This window comes from Carassius carassius, chromosome 29 (genome assembly GCF_963082965.1).
Source record: "Carassius carassius chromosome 29, fCarCar2.1, whole genome shotgun sequence".
Lineage (NCBI taxonomy): Eukaryota > Metazoa > Chordata > Actinopteri > Cypriniformes > Cyprinidae > Carassius > Carassius carassius.
Genome location: NC_081783.1, coordinates 21185932 through 21199640, shown reverse-complemented (window position 1 = coordinate 21199640; position 13709 = coordinate 21185932). Strand labels below are relative to the sequence as shown.

Sequence of the window (13709 nt, the reverse complement as noted above, 5' to 3'; positions counted from 1 at the left end):
ATTAAATAATCTTCAGCAATTCAATAGGCTTCATTCCTTCACTGAACATTATCTAGTTTCTTTAAAATACCTGTTAGTCTAATTATTCACAGCTTTGGAAGCATATGAATAAAACAGCAACACTATGTCGGGCTTCTGAACTAAATTGTTCACTGCTTCAGACACACTCCATCAGGCCTTAAATGTCACTACACTAAACTGTTAACAATGTAACACTGTCACAGTACGTTAGACAAAACCACACCGCTACAGGATTTAAACTTCACAGAGTCATGGTGCATCGGACTCACTACACTGTAACACACAATGAAATAATTCTGTGACCACACTGTGTCGGGTCGATTCAGTTACTTTAGAATTTCATCAGAATTACCACATCAACTAACTCTGTTTCATTTACATAAGAAACTTACAACTCTGTTTCATTTACGTTAGAAACTTACAACTCTGTTTCAGTTACTTTAGAAACAATAGGTCTAATTCAACTCTGCTACCACACTGCGTCGGGCTGATTCAATTACTTTAGAATCTTAATTATAACAGACAAACAACACATTTCAGTTGCTTAAGAAATTTTAAACTTAAGCCTTTTGCTTCAGTTACTTTAGAAACAACAATTCCAATACAACTCAGCTTCCACAGTGTGTCGGATGATTAAGTTCCGTTAGAATCTTAAACAGAATTTGTACAGAATAGGCTTAAGAACTCTTCCTGTTAACTAAATTCTCTTCTGTCCTTAATTTTCTTTTCTTGATTTTTTAAATGAGGGGGTTCCTTGACAAAAATAACAGATGAAAGTAACCACTTTTCATAAATGTACTTGCTTTTTTTTGGAAATCCTTCGGTGGGTGGATCGACAATGTAAGAAAAAGTGATGAGGACGTTGAAGATCTTGATGAAGATGTTTATTGCAGCATAGCGGTGACAAAGTACATGTAGTACCTCGGGTTCAACGGAGTGTAAATGAAGTTGCTCCTGTCACTACAGCTGTGGTCTGTATGTTAACTAATTTCTGACACCCCAAGTTCTGTCTGAGGTGGTTCTCAGTGTCCCACTGCTGATCCCATTCTACAATTGGTCATCATTTGCTAAGGATGTGAGCATCCCAAATGATCTACAAACAACATAACTGTTGGATTTTGTTCTTCTCTATAATAGTTAAACAATTTTGTGAAATGAGCATGATCAAACATATTGTGGAGTGGAATCTGAGTCAGGGCAGACTATTCTTACACCTTCAATACCTTGCAAATCAACATACAGTGTAAAGCTGTCATGCATGTTTCATCTATTAGTTAACTGATTTCTCAACTGTATGGTACACCTTATTTTGAGTGTAAAAAGATGAGATATGTCTAAAATTTGAATTTAGACACATTTCTACAACATGTACATTTGAGCTTGTGTAGCTATTTGTGTTCACGTACCTATAATGTGTTTATAAGCTTATGTTTTAGGTTGAAGAGAGTATTTTCCATTTGAAAAGTATATTTGCAATGTACCTGTCAGCTAAATTAAAATGTAGAAAAGGTGGGGTGAACATCCAGTATATCAAATAAAATGACTAAAAAATAATTAATGGATGATAAATAGACTAAGATATTTTACAATCTTGCAATATTTCTGTTTTTAAGACAGCCCTTTTGTCTTTTTTCATTTTATTTTTTATTTTGTTATTACTAAATTAAACAAATTTACTGAAATTAGCTGAATATATAAAATGCCTCTAAGTGCCGTCTTATGTTTAAGTTTGGTAATTTTACTATAATGGCAATGTACAGGTCCTTTCATACCATAAATATAGGAGCCTGATAAAAAAAAATTCAGACGTCACTTGGAGGCTTTTGCATATGAATTCTTCAAATATACATAACATTTAATATTTTGTGTGACTATGAGCATTTGAATGTGTGTTAAAATGCAGCAGGAATATTTTGAGTTTTTTCTTTTTTATTTTTAGAAACAAATCTTGCTTAAATTATGATCGTTCAGAAGTTATCAGCTTAATGGAATTCTCAGTTATGCGTCATTTACACACAAATGAGTCAACAGTTGTCAAGCAGTAAGAGTATATAGAGCTATAAGATGAATGTGAATGTGATGAGAAATGTTTGTGTTCAGATTGAAACCTGTTTCTCATTTTATAATTTTTGTGTTGCTGCTTTTACGTTTTCGTAATCATTTTCAAAGCAATGTATTGTTGTACAGTACACAAATAAATGGAAACATTTTTTTAAATGAATATATCAATACATTTGAGTAAAACATAAGTGAAGCTAAAAAAAGTATTTTATTTTGTATTGTTAGTTCTTTTGTGCTTTCATGTTTTCATAATTATTTTCAAAGTAAACTATGTACTGTTGTACAATGCACAAGTAAATAAAAACAAATTATATATTAATAAATCATATAAGTGTAGTAAAACATTTATTTTGTTAAATCAAGTCAAAATGTATTTCTATAGCACATCGGTTCCTAATCCTGGTCCTGGAGAACCCCCAACACAGCACATTTGAGATGTCTCCCTATTCAAACACACCTGATTCATCTAATCAGCTCATTAGTGAAGACTCCAAGACCTCAAATGTGTGTGTCAGATAAGAGACACATTAAAAACGTGCAGTGTTTGGGGTTCTCCAGGACCAGGATTAGGAACCACTGCTATAGCACATTTAAAAGCAACAGATTTGTGCCAGCGTGATGTACAACAAAACACAGTATATTAAAAAGGAAACATGCATCATATGAAAAATAAACACATTAAAAATAGAATCAGAGCAATCTGACATCAAACCTTTAAACTGACATTAATCAAAAGCCAGAGAAATCAAGATTTGAGAACAGATTTAAAACTGACTAGTGAAGAAGCAAATCTCTCATTTACAGGCAAACTAAAGTTTAAGAGCTGCAGCTGAAAAAGTCTGACCACCCATGGTTTTACAGCGACAACGTGGGACAGTTAAGAGAAGCTGATTACTAGACACAATGCTCTTTGAGGAGAGCAAGGAATCAGAAGGTCACTAATGTATATTGGTGCAAGACCAGATAAAGCCTGCCACAGTAAAGGGAATGACGTGATGTTATATAAGCATGGATTACAGTCTCCAAATCTTTATGAGGCAGAAACTGTTTCAGTTTAGCAATTGATCTCAGATGGAAGAAACTGCACTTTACCACTGTGCTAATTTGTTTCTCAAAGTTGAGTAACGTATCAAATATAACACCAATATTTTTTTACATAAGGTTGAACAGTGGCAGTAAGAGACCCTAAATGAAAAACAGATGAAGACCTAGAGTGGCTTAAAATTAGAATTTCGCTTTTGCTTTCATTTAATAGCAAAAAATATATATATTTTTTAAATGTCGTAGAGCACATCCAAAGAATCACTACTGTGAGTAATTGCTGGAAGATAGAACTGTGTATCGTCAGTGTAGCAGTAGTAGAGCTTATATTTCCTAAAAATGGCACCCAAGGGAAGCTTGTAAATTGAAAAGAGAAGAGAGCCTAAAATGGACCCTTGGGGCAGACCACGTCAAAGGAGCTGATGAAGAAAAAAACTTTGCAGTGCTCACTGAGAAGGTTCTGTCTTTGAGGTAAGTGGCCAGCCATTGCAGAGTGAAGCCCTGAATACCCACCACCCTTTCCAACCGATGTAGCAGAATACTAAGATCAATTGTATCGAATTCTGTGGTTAAATCCAACAAAACAAGCACTGCATATGAACCAGTATCGAGAACTTGCAAAAGGTCATTGCTAACCTTCAGCAATGCAATTTCCTGAAAAGTATCTAAAACATTGGACATACTGATATAGGAATTCAACTGACGATAAACAACTCTCTTTCAAAATTTATATCAAAATTTTTTTCAAAAGTTTTGATATAAAAGGCTACTTAGAAATAGGTCTGACTGAGGATAGATAGATCAAGATGAGGTTTCGTGAGCAGAGGGTGGACCACAGCATGTTGAAAAATAGCTGGTACAACTCCATTTGCTAAAGAACTATTAATGATGGCTATTAGAACTAGACATAAGGTTACAAACACTTCCTTGAAAAGACGAGCTGAGATGACATCATACTAAAAAGTTGGAGGATTTATCCTTAAAAACAATATCAGCTAGCTGTACAGAGGAAATTGGATGAAAATGAGTTTACAAATCTGCTGGTGAACAGCTCAATGGGGAATCATATGTTAATGGCTTAATAGAAGCCATGATATCCAATGCTTTATTATTATTTTTTAATTCTCATAGGTTTCCCAATTGGTTGATCAAGAGAAAGGGGCAGGTAAGAGATTTAGCACCAAATCAGTTGTCTTAAACAGCATCTTCGGTTTGGAGAGGAATTTAGACTTAGCCTCTTTAACTTTCTTTTAAATTTTAGGCATAAAACTCATATGAGACTTGGAGTTTGTCTATTTTCCATTTTTGTGTTTAATTTTAGCATTTTCGTGTTTAATTTTAGTGTTTTGCTCTCAAGGTTTAAGAATAATTTCCAAAGCAAAACGATGTATTGTTGTACAATACACAAATAAGTAAAAAATGTTTTAAATGTATTCATACATTTTAATAAAACATATAAATGAAGTAAAAGAACATTTATTTTGTAATTATTATGTAATCTAAATGTCAGCACCCGGGATCGATTGACGTCAGAATTAGGTTTGAATGAATGCTGTTTTCTGAACTTGGGTGCGCACCCACACAACTTACCCAAGTCCAGTGTTCAAATTATGTCAAAGCCCTTTGGGGGGTGTTATGGGGGTCCCTTAATGCTTATAGGAGGTCCTTGACACCCAGCCCCAGCTCGATGGTGTTCTGAGGTGTGGTTCCTGCGAACTTTGGTACGGTTCACTTCTGATGTATGTGTTAGAATCATACTTAATCACAAATATGAGCCACAATTAATGATGTATGAATTGATCAAACTGTGTATTTATGTGTTAACTCACTTTGCTTTCTTGAGTCGTGACAAATGTAATCATGTGCCATTTCTGTGTTGGCGCTTTGGAAACCAAACTAAATTTAAATCCATAGTACAAAAATTAAACGAGCAAACATCCATTCATTTTGCTGCCTTCTGCCAGGGATGGGCAGTATTTTATATAGCCAACATGTATTTAAAATAAGTATTTGAAATAATAAATACTATTTTGTATTTGAAAACCTCTGAATAAAACTCTAATGTAAATTGTATTTAAATGCATTTAAGTTTAGTGTTTTTTTTCCCCTTCACAATATAAAATATTTTGTACCAGCCATCCTTTATCAGGCTCCTGATTTCCTGTTATAACTGCTGTTCAATCCTCTTAACCCAACTGTAATGTACACAAGCTGCAGAAAAGAAAAAAACGACTCAGACTAGCATTGGAGAGCCAATATTCTTTGTTTCTTGATAGAAATATGGAGTGCGGCTTGGAACTTGATTGGAAGAGGGTCAGTTCCAAAGGTTGGACATCTTTTAATAAGTTCTTGCTCTCCATATATATATATATAGAGAGAGAGAGAGAGAGAGAGATGATGAGACAGACTGGTCTTACAGCCAGGTGAATGTGCACCTGGTGCAACTGGCCCTTAGAAGAGTCTCATTCAATTCAGCTGCAGCACTAATGTTCAACCACAGGCCCAACATACTTCAGACTAAGTGCTTTTTCATTCTTCATTTAGGAGTAAAAATTAAATTAAAGCTGTGAGAAAACAGCAGTTAAGAAAGCATTTAATCATAATGTGGTCATGTGGATATGTTTGCATGAGTTGTTATGTATGTTACGTTTTTTATAAATACATTGTCAGGTTCCCTTTCGATTAGAATAACAACTTCAGTTTCTATTATCCACTCTCTGGTGTTTATGTTTTTACTTATGGACATCTGATCTCGATAAATTGAACAGAAGAAATTAACCAGAGCACCAGACCTCAAATGTTCACACATTAGCAATAACTCAAATTAAAAGTTTGGTTAGTTAGGTTTATATATTTGTATCTTGCCTAAAATAATACTCTTTATCCGACTGATTTTATGATTAAAACTATTATTTGAAATTTAATCTTTTTCTGTTAAATTTAGCAGCAGGCTAAATGCCTTCGTGAATTTTTTTGGACAAATTATTTATGTTGTTTTCACAATTCAACGAAAAGCTGAATTTTCAGTTCAGCGCTACTGGTCAACACTGCTGAAAGTTCCCAATAATCACATATGATCTCTGACACACACAACAGGAATAAGAAAAAGAATCGTAAAAATATTAGTTTGGAATCGATTCTTGGAATTAATGGAATCTGAACATGGAATCAAGTTGATTAAAACATTTCTGGAAGTAAGGTAAGTTGAGGATTTGATGGTTGATTCAACTTGCTCCAAAAACTAAAGTATAATAATTCATTTCCATTCAATTACTGAGTTAGCTAGGATACTCCTCACCATTCATCAAAACTAACCAGCTATGAGCTAATCTAACTATCAGTAATGATTTCACTAGCTAGTGTTGAGAAAAAACTATATTATACAGTACATAAAATTATACACTATATATAATTTTGATCTGAACTTGGTTCAGACCAAGCAATTTAACCAAGTGTAAAAGCACCCTTAAATTATTCATAACCACTATATATGCATATATGGTACTGTGTAGTGTATGTCAGTCATAAACATACAGTTCTTGTTCCTTAATTTATGTTCCTCAAAGACATTTAAACAAGAACTACATATTAACATGACATTCTTCCCTGATTTAGCAGCTTGTACAACCATAAACCATGATTTGACTCAGTCGAGTCAGAACTGTTTGGTCGAGACTCGTTCAAGTGTGAGTCAATTTGTTTGTAACCAGCTGTTTTGTTTTGATTTTTCATTTTAATGCAACTGTAATCCACCTCAGTATTAGCATGTGTGAACCTCCTCCACAAAACAAACAAGATCTGCTTCTAGCGAGGAAGTTGGACAATCAGCTTAAAAGCCAAATTTCTGAAAAAGACCATAGACTAATGTAAAAGGAAGCTAGGTCTGACTAAAAGACTAGTTTCACCTGCAGGAATAAATGTGCTTTAGTGCAGTCTCTGATATTTAAATCATGTGGTTCACCGTCTTGTTTTAACAGAAAAACAGTGAGTAAGAATTCTGTTCAGAATTTTACTTAGTTTCATCTTATGATGGAAATATGACAACAGAAACTGACTCATAACTTGAAATATTCTGTCTATTTTAGCTATAGGTTATCTTTGATCAAAGTTAGGGTCTTTCCCCTCATTTAAGTAAAGATTCATGGTTTTTATGAAAAATTCACACAGTTTTTGAGTTTTAGATATTCAGCTTTATGTGAGAATTCAAATAAAACATTGCAATGATTGCACGTCACATGTGTCAGATTTTGTGTTGCTGCCGTTTAAACTGTCAGAATATATAAAGGTACATTTTCCTTCAATGGAAATATTGAGTTTCCATTTAAACGTAAACAATTTCTTGTTCTCAATTTCTTGCCTCAGACACTCATCGACTCAATTTCCACTGCATCTCTTTATTTTTGTATGCAAATATTGCATAAGAATCTGGGACTTTTGTGATGTTAGTCATCATAAATGGTTAAAGTAAAGACAAAAAGTGAAAAATGGAAAATTGTGTGTTTGATCTTGCAAAAACAAGAAAAAAGATGAAAAAGGTCTATTGAATGTATGTAAAGTCTTAGTATGACTAACTAACATTTGACATGAAATACTTTAGGAGTTGTACTGCAGTAATGATGCTGTAAAATTATTTTTAATAAAAAAGAAAATATGCATGCATCCTTTATGTTTAATATATATTTACCCCCTCTCCAGCCACTTATATAGACAAACAAAATTGAAAATATATCTATATGGAAAAACTGTCTGTATGTTTGTAAAACAAGTTCAAAAGGATCATATATCCACACTTCTTGTAATATAATATCTAAATTTGGCATTTTTATTGTGTGAATCATTGCCAGTATTTTCTTGCGTTTTACACCATCAGCCACAGATATCACTGATCTGTATCATCTCTGCTCACATACAAACCAAAGTCAACATGAAACAAACAACATTCACATTCTTTCTGTCAAATGGCATGTTTCCAAGTGAATGTTTACAACTAAGAGAAAATAAATAAATGTATCATTCAGGAAACGATTGGATAGAGAAAGAACTTATTTGTAAAAATGGTAAAAGCAGCATTTATTAAACATATAAATAGTATTGATTCAGATTTCATGTAATTTTTCTTTTTCCAGGCCTGCACAGAATCTGCAGATTTCTACAGAATTGCAATGTCAGTCATTCATGAAATTCTACATATATACTGACTTTTGAGTGTTTTTAAAGACATATTTCAGCTAATTTGGTTATGCTTGCAGCTGCCAAAAACATGTTGCACTCACTAAAATGTTGAACCCTACTGCATCATATTCAATACTCAAATAAAGCCTAAATGATCAACAACAACGTCAAAACTTTGCTGAAAGTTTGCTGTTGCACACATGCCTTATATGGACGTCGCCCTTCAGCTTGAGCTTCACGTGTCTTTTGCTGTGAAATCTTCATTGATTTTTATAAAGTAAACATAAGAATAACTTTGATATTGTTTAGTAATATTTCAAGATAAACACTTACTGGACTGAAGCAGCTTGGCTTTACTTGATTATCCAGAAAAATCAGTGACTGTTTAATATGGCCATCAGGCTTTTGAGGAATGTGTATTTCTTCATCTCTAAATAATTATTGTAATGCATTGAATTATAAGTTTTGATGATCATTTCAATACCATCATAGTAAATACATATTAATGGGAGATGACGACTGACATTTATATCATATTATGTAAGTACCTGGTATACTGTTATAAATATCTCACGGATTTATATTACTTTTTGTCAATATTAATATCAGCTTCTGCACCAAACTGCATATTTTTGCTCAGTTTGAGCCTCATCTTAATACAATGTGGGATTTATATGAGCCATAAAAGCCTGCTGTATCAAATATGACTTGATAATCAAACTTTTTTTCGATTTTCACTAAATGTAAAACAAATAATAATAATAATAATAAAAAAAAAATCTGACTATTATTTCATTTGTCAGACTTAAATTCATTCAGAGTTTCTGCATATTCCATCTGGCCCAATCATTGAAGCTCACACACTTTCTTTTTTTAGATAGATTTTCATCATCAGCCACAGAAAACACATTGGTGAACTCATTAATTGGAAGATGACATGTTGTCTTGATGTCATGATATCAGTTTCACCTCTAGACCCCCACCCAAACACCCACCCAACCACTTAAACCCATGCACTCATTGTGCTTTCCAGGTTGAGGGAAATCCATTCAGATCTAGACATGACTGGCAGAGGAAATTTTTGAATCATGAAATTTTCACCTAAGGCACAAATTGTCTTCCATGATCTTCGTAAAGGGAGGAATCCCCAGCGTGAACCTGTCCTGTCCGGGGGTCACCGGGGCCTTCCCCCTATGGGTATGACAGCCGCCAACCTCTGCCCACCACTTCCTGTTCAGCATGGCCTAGGATTAGTTGGCGGTGGGGCTCGTTCACATGCCCGCTGTGATCTCATTTCCTGTTCTGTCGTGCTGAGCGATCGGTCTTTCTAAGTGTGTCGTGACACTGTGGAATTAAAGCCACAAGCGGTGTTTTTTAGTATCACTGAGATACTATTGTAGTTTCTATTAAAAGTTTTTATTTTTATGTTTTTGGTTTCCTTTTTACAGTTTAGTTGAGTATTGTTTGTTGTGCGTTTTTTTGTCATTATTATTAATATATTTTTAAAAAATTCTATATTTTACATTGTCATTTAAATTTTAGTTTAAGTAATTAGTATTTTATTTTATTTGTCTATATAGTTCAATGGCATTTATCTCAGTTTTAGTTTTAGTCATTACGTTAAATTAAATCAAAATGAAAAATGCTGTCTTGGCAACTAACAAAAGAAATGTTTTTATATTTTATTCCAATGTATTTTTATGGTTTTAGTTTTAATAAACAATAATAACCCTGGCCACAAGCAGGTAACACACAGGTGCACTCTCTCTGTAAGCCATATATCTGATGTCATTTAATGCCCTGCAGGTTTAAGGTGCAAATATTTCAGTTCCAGGTCGATCTATTCTTATCTCAATAGAAGAAAAGTACATTAAACTTCCTGTTTTTGTCTATAATCAATATGGTTTGTGTGGGAAGCCACAAAGAAAAAAGCACCTTTTCATATCCACTTGCTTGATGATGCCGCACCTAAGTCACACACACATGTTTCTGGTGCTGATTCAGAATGAGAAGAGGAACTGACAGCGTTTTGTAGTTTCCTGCCAAGTGTGCAGAAAGTCTGGGTCAGGTTCACATACACACACACACAGAAACACACACACAGCATCCGTACACCCCCGCGCACGCGCCTCTCGATTACATCTTCGTCAACTGACTGTTGTGACGAGTGGCCAGTGGAAAAGAAAAACTAATTAGTCATTGTAGAAATTGAGTGTTCCAATCTCCACAAAGAAGCGATTTTCCAGCGTCCTCAAGGATTCTTATATAAGGTGATTGTCTACCTGTCGACAGTATGACGGACATCAATTCAAGTAGCTTTAGAGAAGTTAAAGAAGAAAACTTGCAGCTTAAACATGAAGGCGTCTGTGTGTATTGTGTTTGCAGTGGTTTGTTGGATCGCAGCGCAGGCAGAGGAGTCGCCAATGATCCTCACGCTCAGTAAAGTTATGAATGAACTCAACAGGATCAACAAAGACATGGTAAGTTGGCTTCCAAAGATCTACGGATGGCTTTTTTTTTTTTTTTTTCACATTTTACGTAACATTGACAGATTTTTCAATCTGCTTTTTCTTCTGTTTTTTAAAGGTAAAGGACAAAAGCACAAGTTTGAACTCACCCACCATCTACGATCTGAAGGTAAGAAATGATTTTTATTCTCTGTTAAATTCAGCGTTCACTGGATGCCATCGCCGGTCTAATACGACCACACAATTAGGCTTGATTCATAGCGGTTTCTGCATGACTCAGTGATTCGGCCTGCCATAATATAAACACGTTTCTGTCATTATACAGCCCACCTTTCACAGAACAAGTTTCAGTTCAACAAAATTGATTTTCAAACAAACGTGATTTGCAAAAAACAAACGTGGGTTGATTTCCATACAAATGACCTATGTTTCGCTGAATCCATCAATCAGTACAGAAATAACGATATTTAGTCATGCTTTTCTTGGCAAACACCCTCTTGTTTTGTAATTGCTCCTTTTTTTAGATTAAAAGTCATTTTGTGCAAGTCAGTCAGGAGAAAGTATGCTTCATTTAGGAGAAATATGATGAGTAATATGACAACAGCCGAACGGGATTGAGAGTAGAGCTGCTAAAACAGATATTTTTTATATTATTATTACAATCATTGCATATTTGGGTAACGCTTTAATGTGTCCTTGTCATACTTTACATGTGCATAACAATAAATGATGCATAATTGCATGCAAGTAACCATAACCCTAACCATAGAGTAAGTACATGTAGTTAATTAATATTACTCTGTACTTAAACGTGTAATAACAATGTAACAAGGACACCTTAAAATAAAGTGTAAACCAATAATGGCTTAGTGACAGAAAAAGTGCGTTTCTGTACACTCTCGTCTCACATACGGAAAACGTTTTTTGTTTTTCTGTGTGGAAAGAAAGAGTTTCCTCAGTTTCTGTGAAAACTGCTTGAGCACAAGGGAAATTTAGAGTCAAGATGTATAGATTTCTGCATACAATAACAGACAGGAAGAGAAAGAGCTTGTGGCTGGGGAACCGAGAGCCTTTCATGCAGGGTTTGCACACTAAAAAAAAAACACAATCCAATGTGACTACAAACAAAACTCATATAGACAATTATGGCTATCAGGGAACATTCTCAGAAGGTTATGACAAAGCGTTCTTCCAGTGACGTCAACAGAATGTTCGTTGTGGATATTAAATGTTCATAGGATGTTAAAAAGCAAAAATGTGTGCTAATTGCTAAAATGGAACATTAGTATAAATGTTTTTAAGAAACTGTCAATTTCAGTGAACATTCAGAATGAATGTTTTCTTAAAATTGTCAAAATGTTCTCATAATTATATTTAGTTTGCTGGGTTTCTGTTAACGGTTGGCTTTGTTTCTTTACACAGGACTGCTGTGTTGCACCTGCTCTGGAATGTTTTCGGTCCCAAGTGCTTAACCTGAAAGTAGAAGGCAAACTAAAGCGGTCACAGAAGATCATCTTCAATGAGCTTCGCAAATCATTCATGGTGAGTTGTGTGTTTATTTGGTTTACGGGCAGAGTGAACTGCATGTCAATGCAGGCATGGTTTTAAATCTAAGAAATGAGAAATGCTCATTTATTTGTTCTTCATTTTAACAGGTGAAAGGTGTGTCCAGTTGCAAACCTGAAGAGATACAGGTGAGAAACACAAACGCATAAAAAAAATAACTGCTGCAACTGTATTTTGTATAAACTGTAATAATGCTGTTGCATACAGTGCTGACCTCGTGCAATGCTCTGTTTCAGACATCTCAGTGCAAATCATGTGACTCGTACAACAAGGTTGACAGCCAAATGTTCGTGCAGAGTTTTCAAACTCTTCTGCAAAAGGTTAGTTCAAATCAATCCTGAATGTCCCTAACACACACACACACACATCTATATATGTATGTATGTAAAGTTACATTTTCTTAATGCAAAAAATATTTGACTATATTTTCTTTCATTTGCATATTACATTTGTTTATAAAGAATTACACCGCGTTATTAATTTGATTTTGGGGTGAAACTCGAGACCATATGGCGCTTTTCTTTAACTGTTCATTGTAATGAAAAGAGATAAGAAGCCCTTTGTTAACGACCTACTTTTCTTTTTCTAGATCTATGCCACTCAAGCATAGAGATGAAAGAGTGAAGAGACTGTGTGTATAACACTACCTGACCAACCCACAGCAGAGAAGAGCTCCACACGCTACGCTGCTCCTGCTGTCCTATTTATTGATTATTTATTGAACTTTTTCTTGTTTGTTTTAAGTAGAGGATATGTTAAAGGAATGTCCATGTTTCTATGTACAGGGCAACAGCTTCTTTATGAAATAAGAGCTCCGTTATTAATTACATGTTTTTGTTTTGTTATACCGCCACCTTGTGGTGAGATACCGTCTTCACAACAGTCCTGTTCCTGGAAAGAGGGGTGGTTTCCCTGATGAAGATGAATCCTTATGCAACAACACAAGGGCTTTCTGGTAGATTTGTCACTTTATTAAGTACGCTAGGAATTTAATTCTTAATCTTTGTCAGGAAAACCACTCATTCCGATGAAATGTTACCAATGTATCTTTAAAAAGCAGATACACTTATATGTCTCACAGTGAGATGCATATTTTTGGATGATATTTATTTGACATTAAAATATTTCTTTACGTTTACTTCATGGCTGTGATGGTTATTTGAGGTGGACATTGAATTTTCTATATTTCAAATGTGTTTAATGCTGAGAAGACGAGACAAAAACATCATGAATGGTGAAAGGGTTTTGTTGTCAACGTTAAAAAGGGATCTTCGGATGCCCATTTTCCAAGTTGATATGAATCTTTAGGACCTTAATGAAAAGCCTATAACATACTTTGGTTAATATTTCTCAATGGTAGTGTAAAACAATCCCCTTTTA

At 34.4% G+C, this 13709-nt stretch overlaps 1 protein-coding gene across 1 annotated transcript; it reads left to right on the top strand.

Annotated features, from left to right (window-relative positions):
* Nucleotides 1-9921: 9921 nt before the first annotated feature.
* Nucleotides 9922-13472, top strand: il21 (interleukin 21). Its single transcript, XM_059516787.1, has 6 exons — nucleotides 9922-10775; nucleotides 10882-10932; nucleotides 12186-12305; nucleotides 12419-12457; nucleotides 12566-12649; nucleotides 12919-13472. Exons 1-6 carry the CDS (start codon nucleotides 10650-10652, stop codon nucleotides 12937-12939), a joined length of 441 nt encoding a protein of 146 aa, XP_059372770.1. The 5' UTR covers nucleotides 9922-10649; the 3' UTR covers nucleotides 12940-13472.
* Nucleotides 13473-13709: the final 237 nt, after the last annotated feature.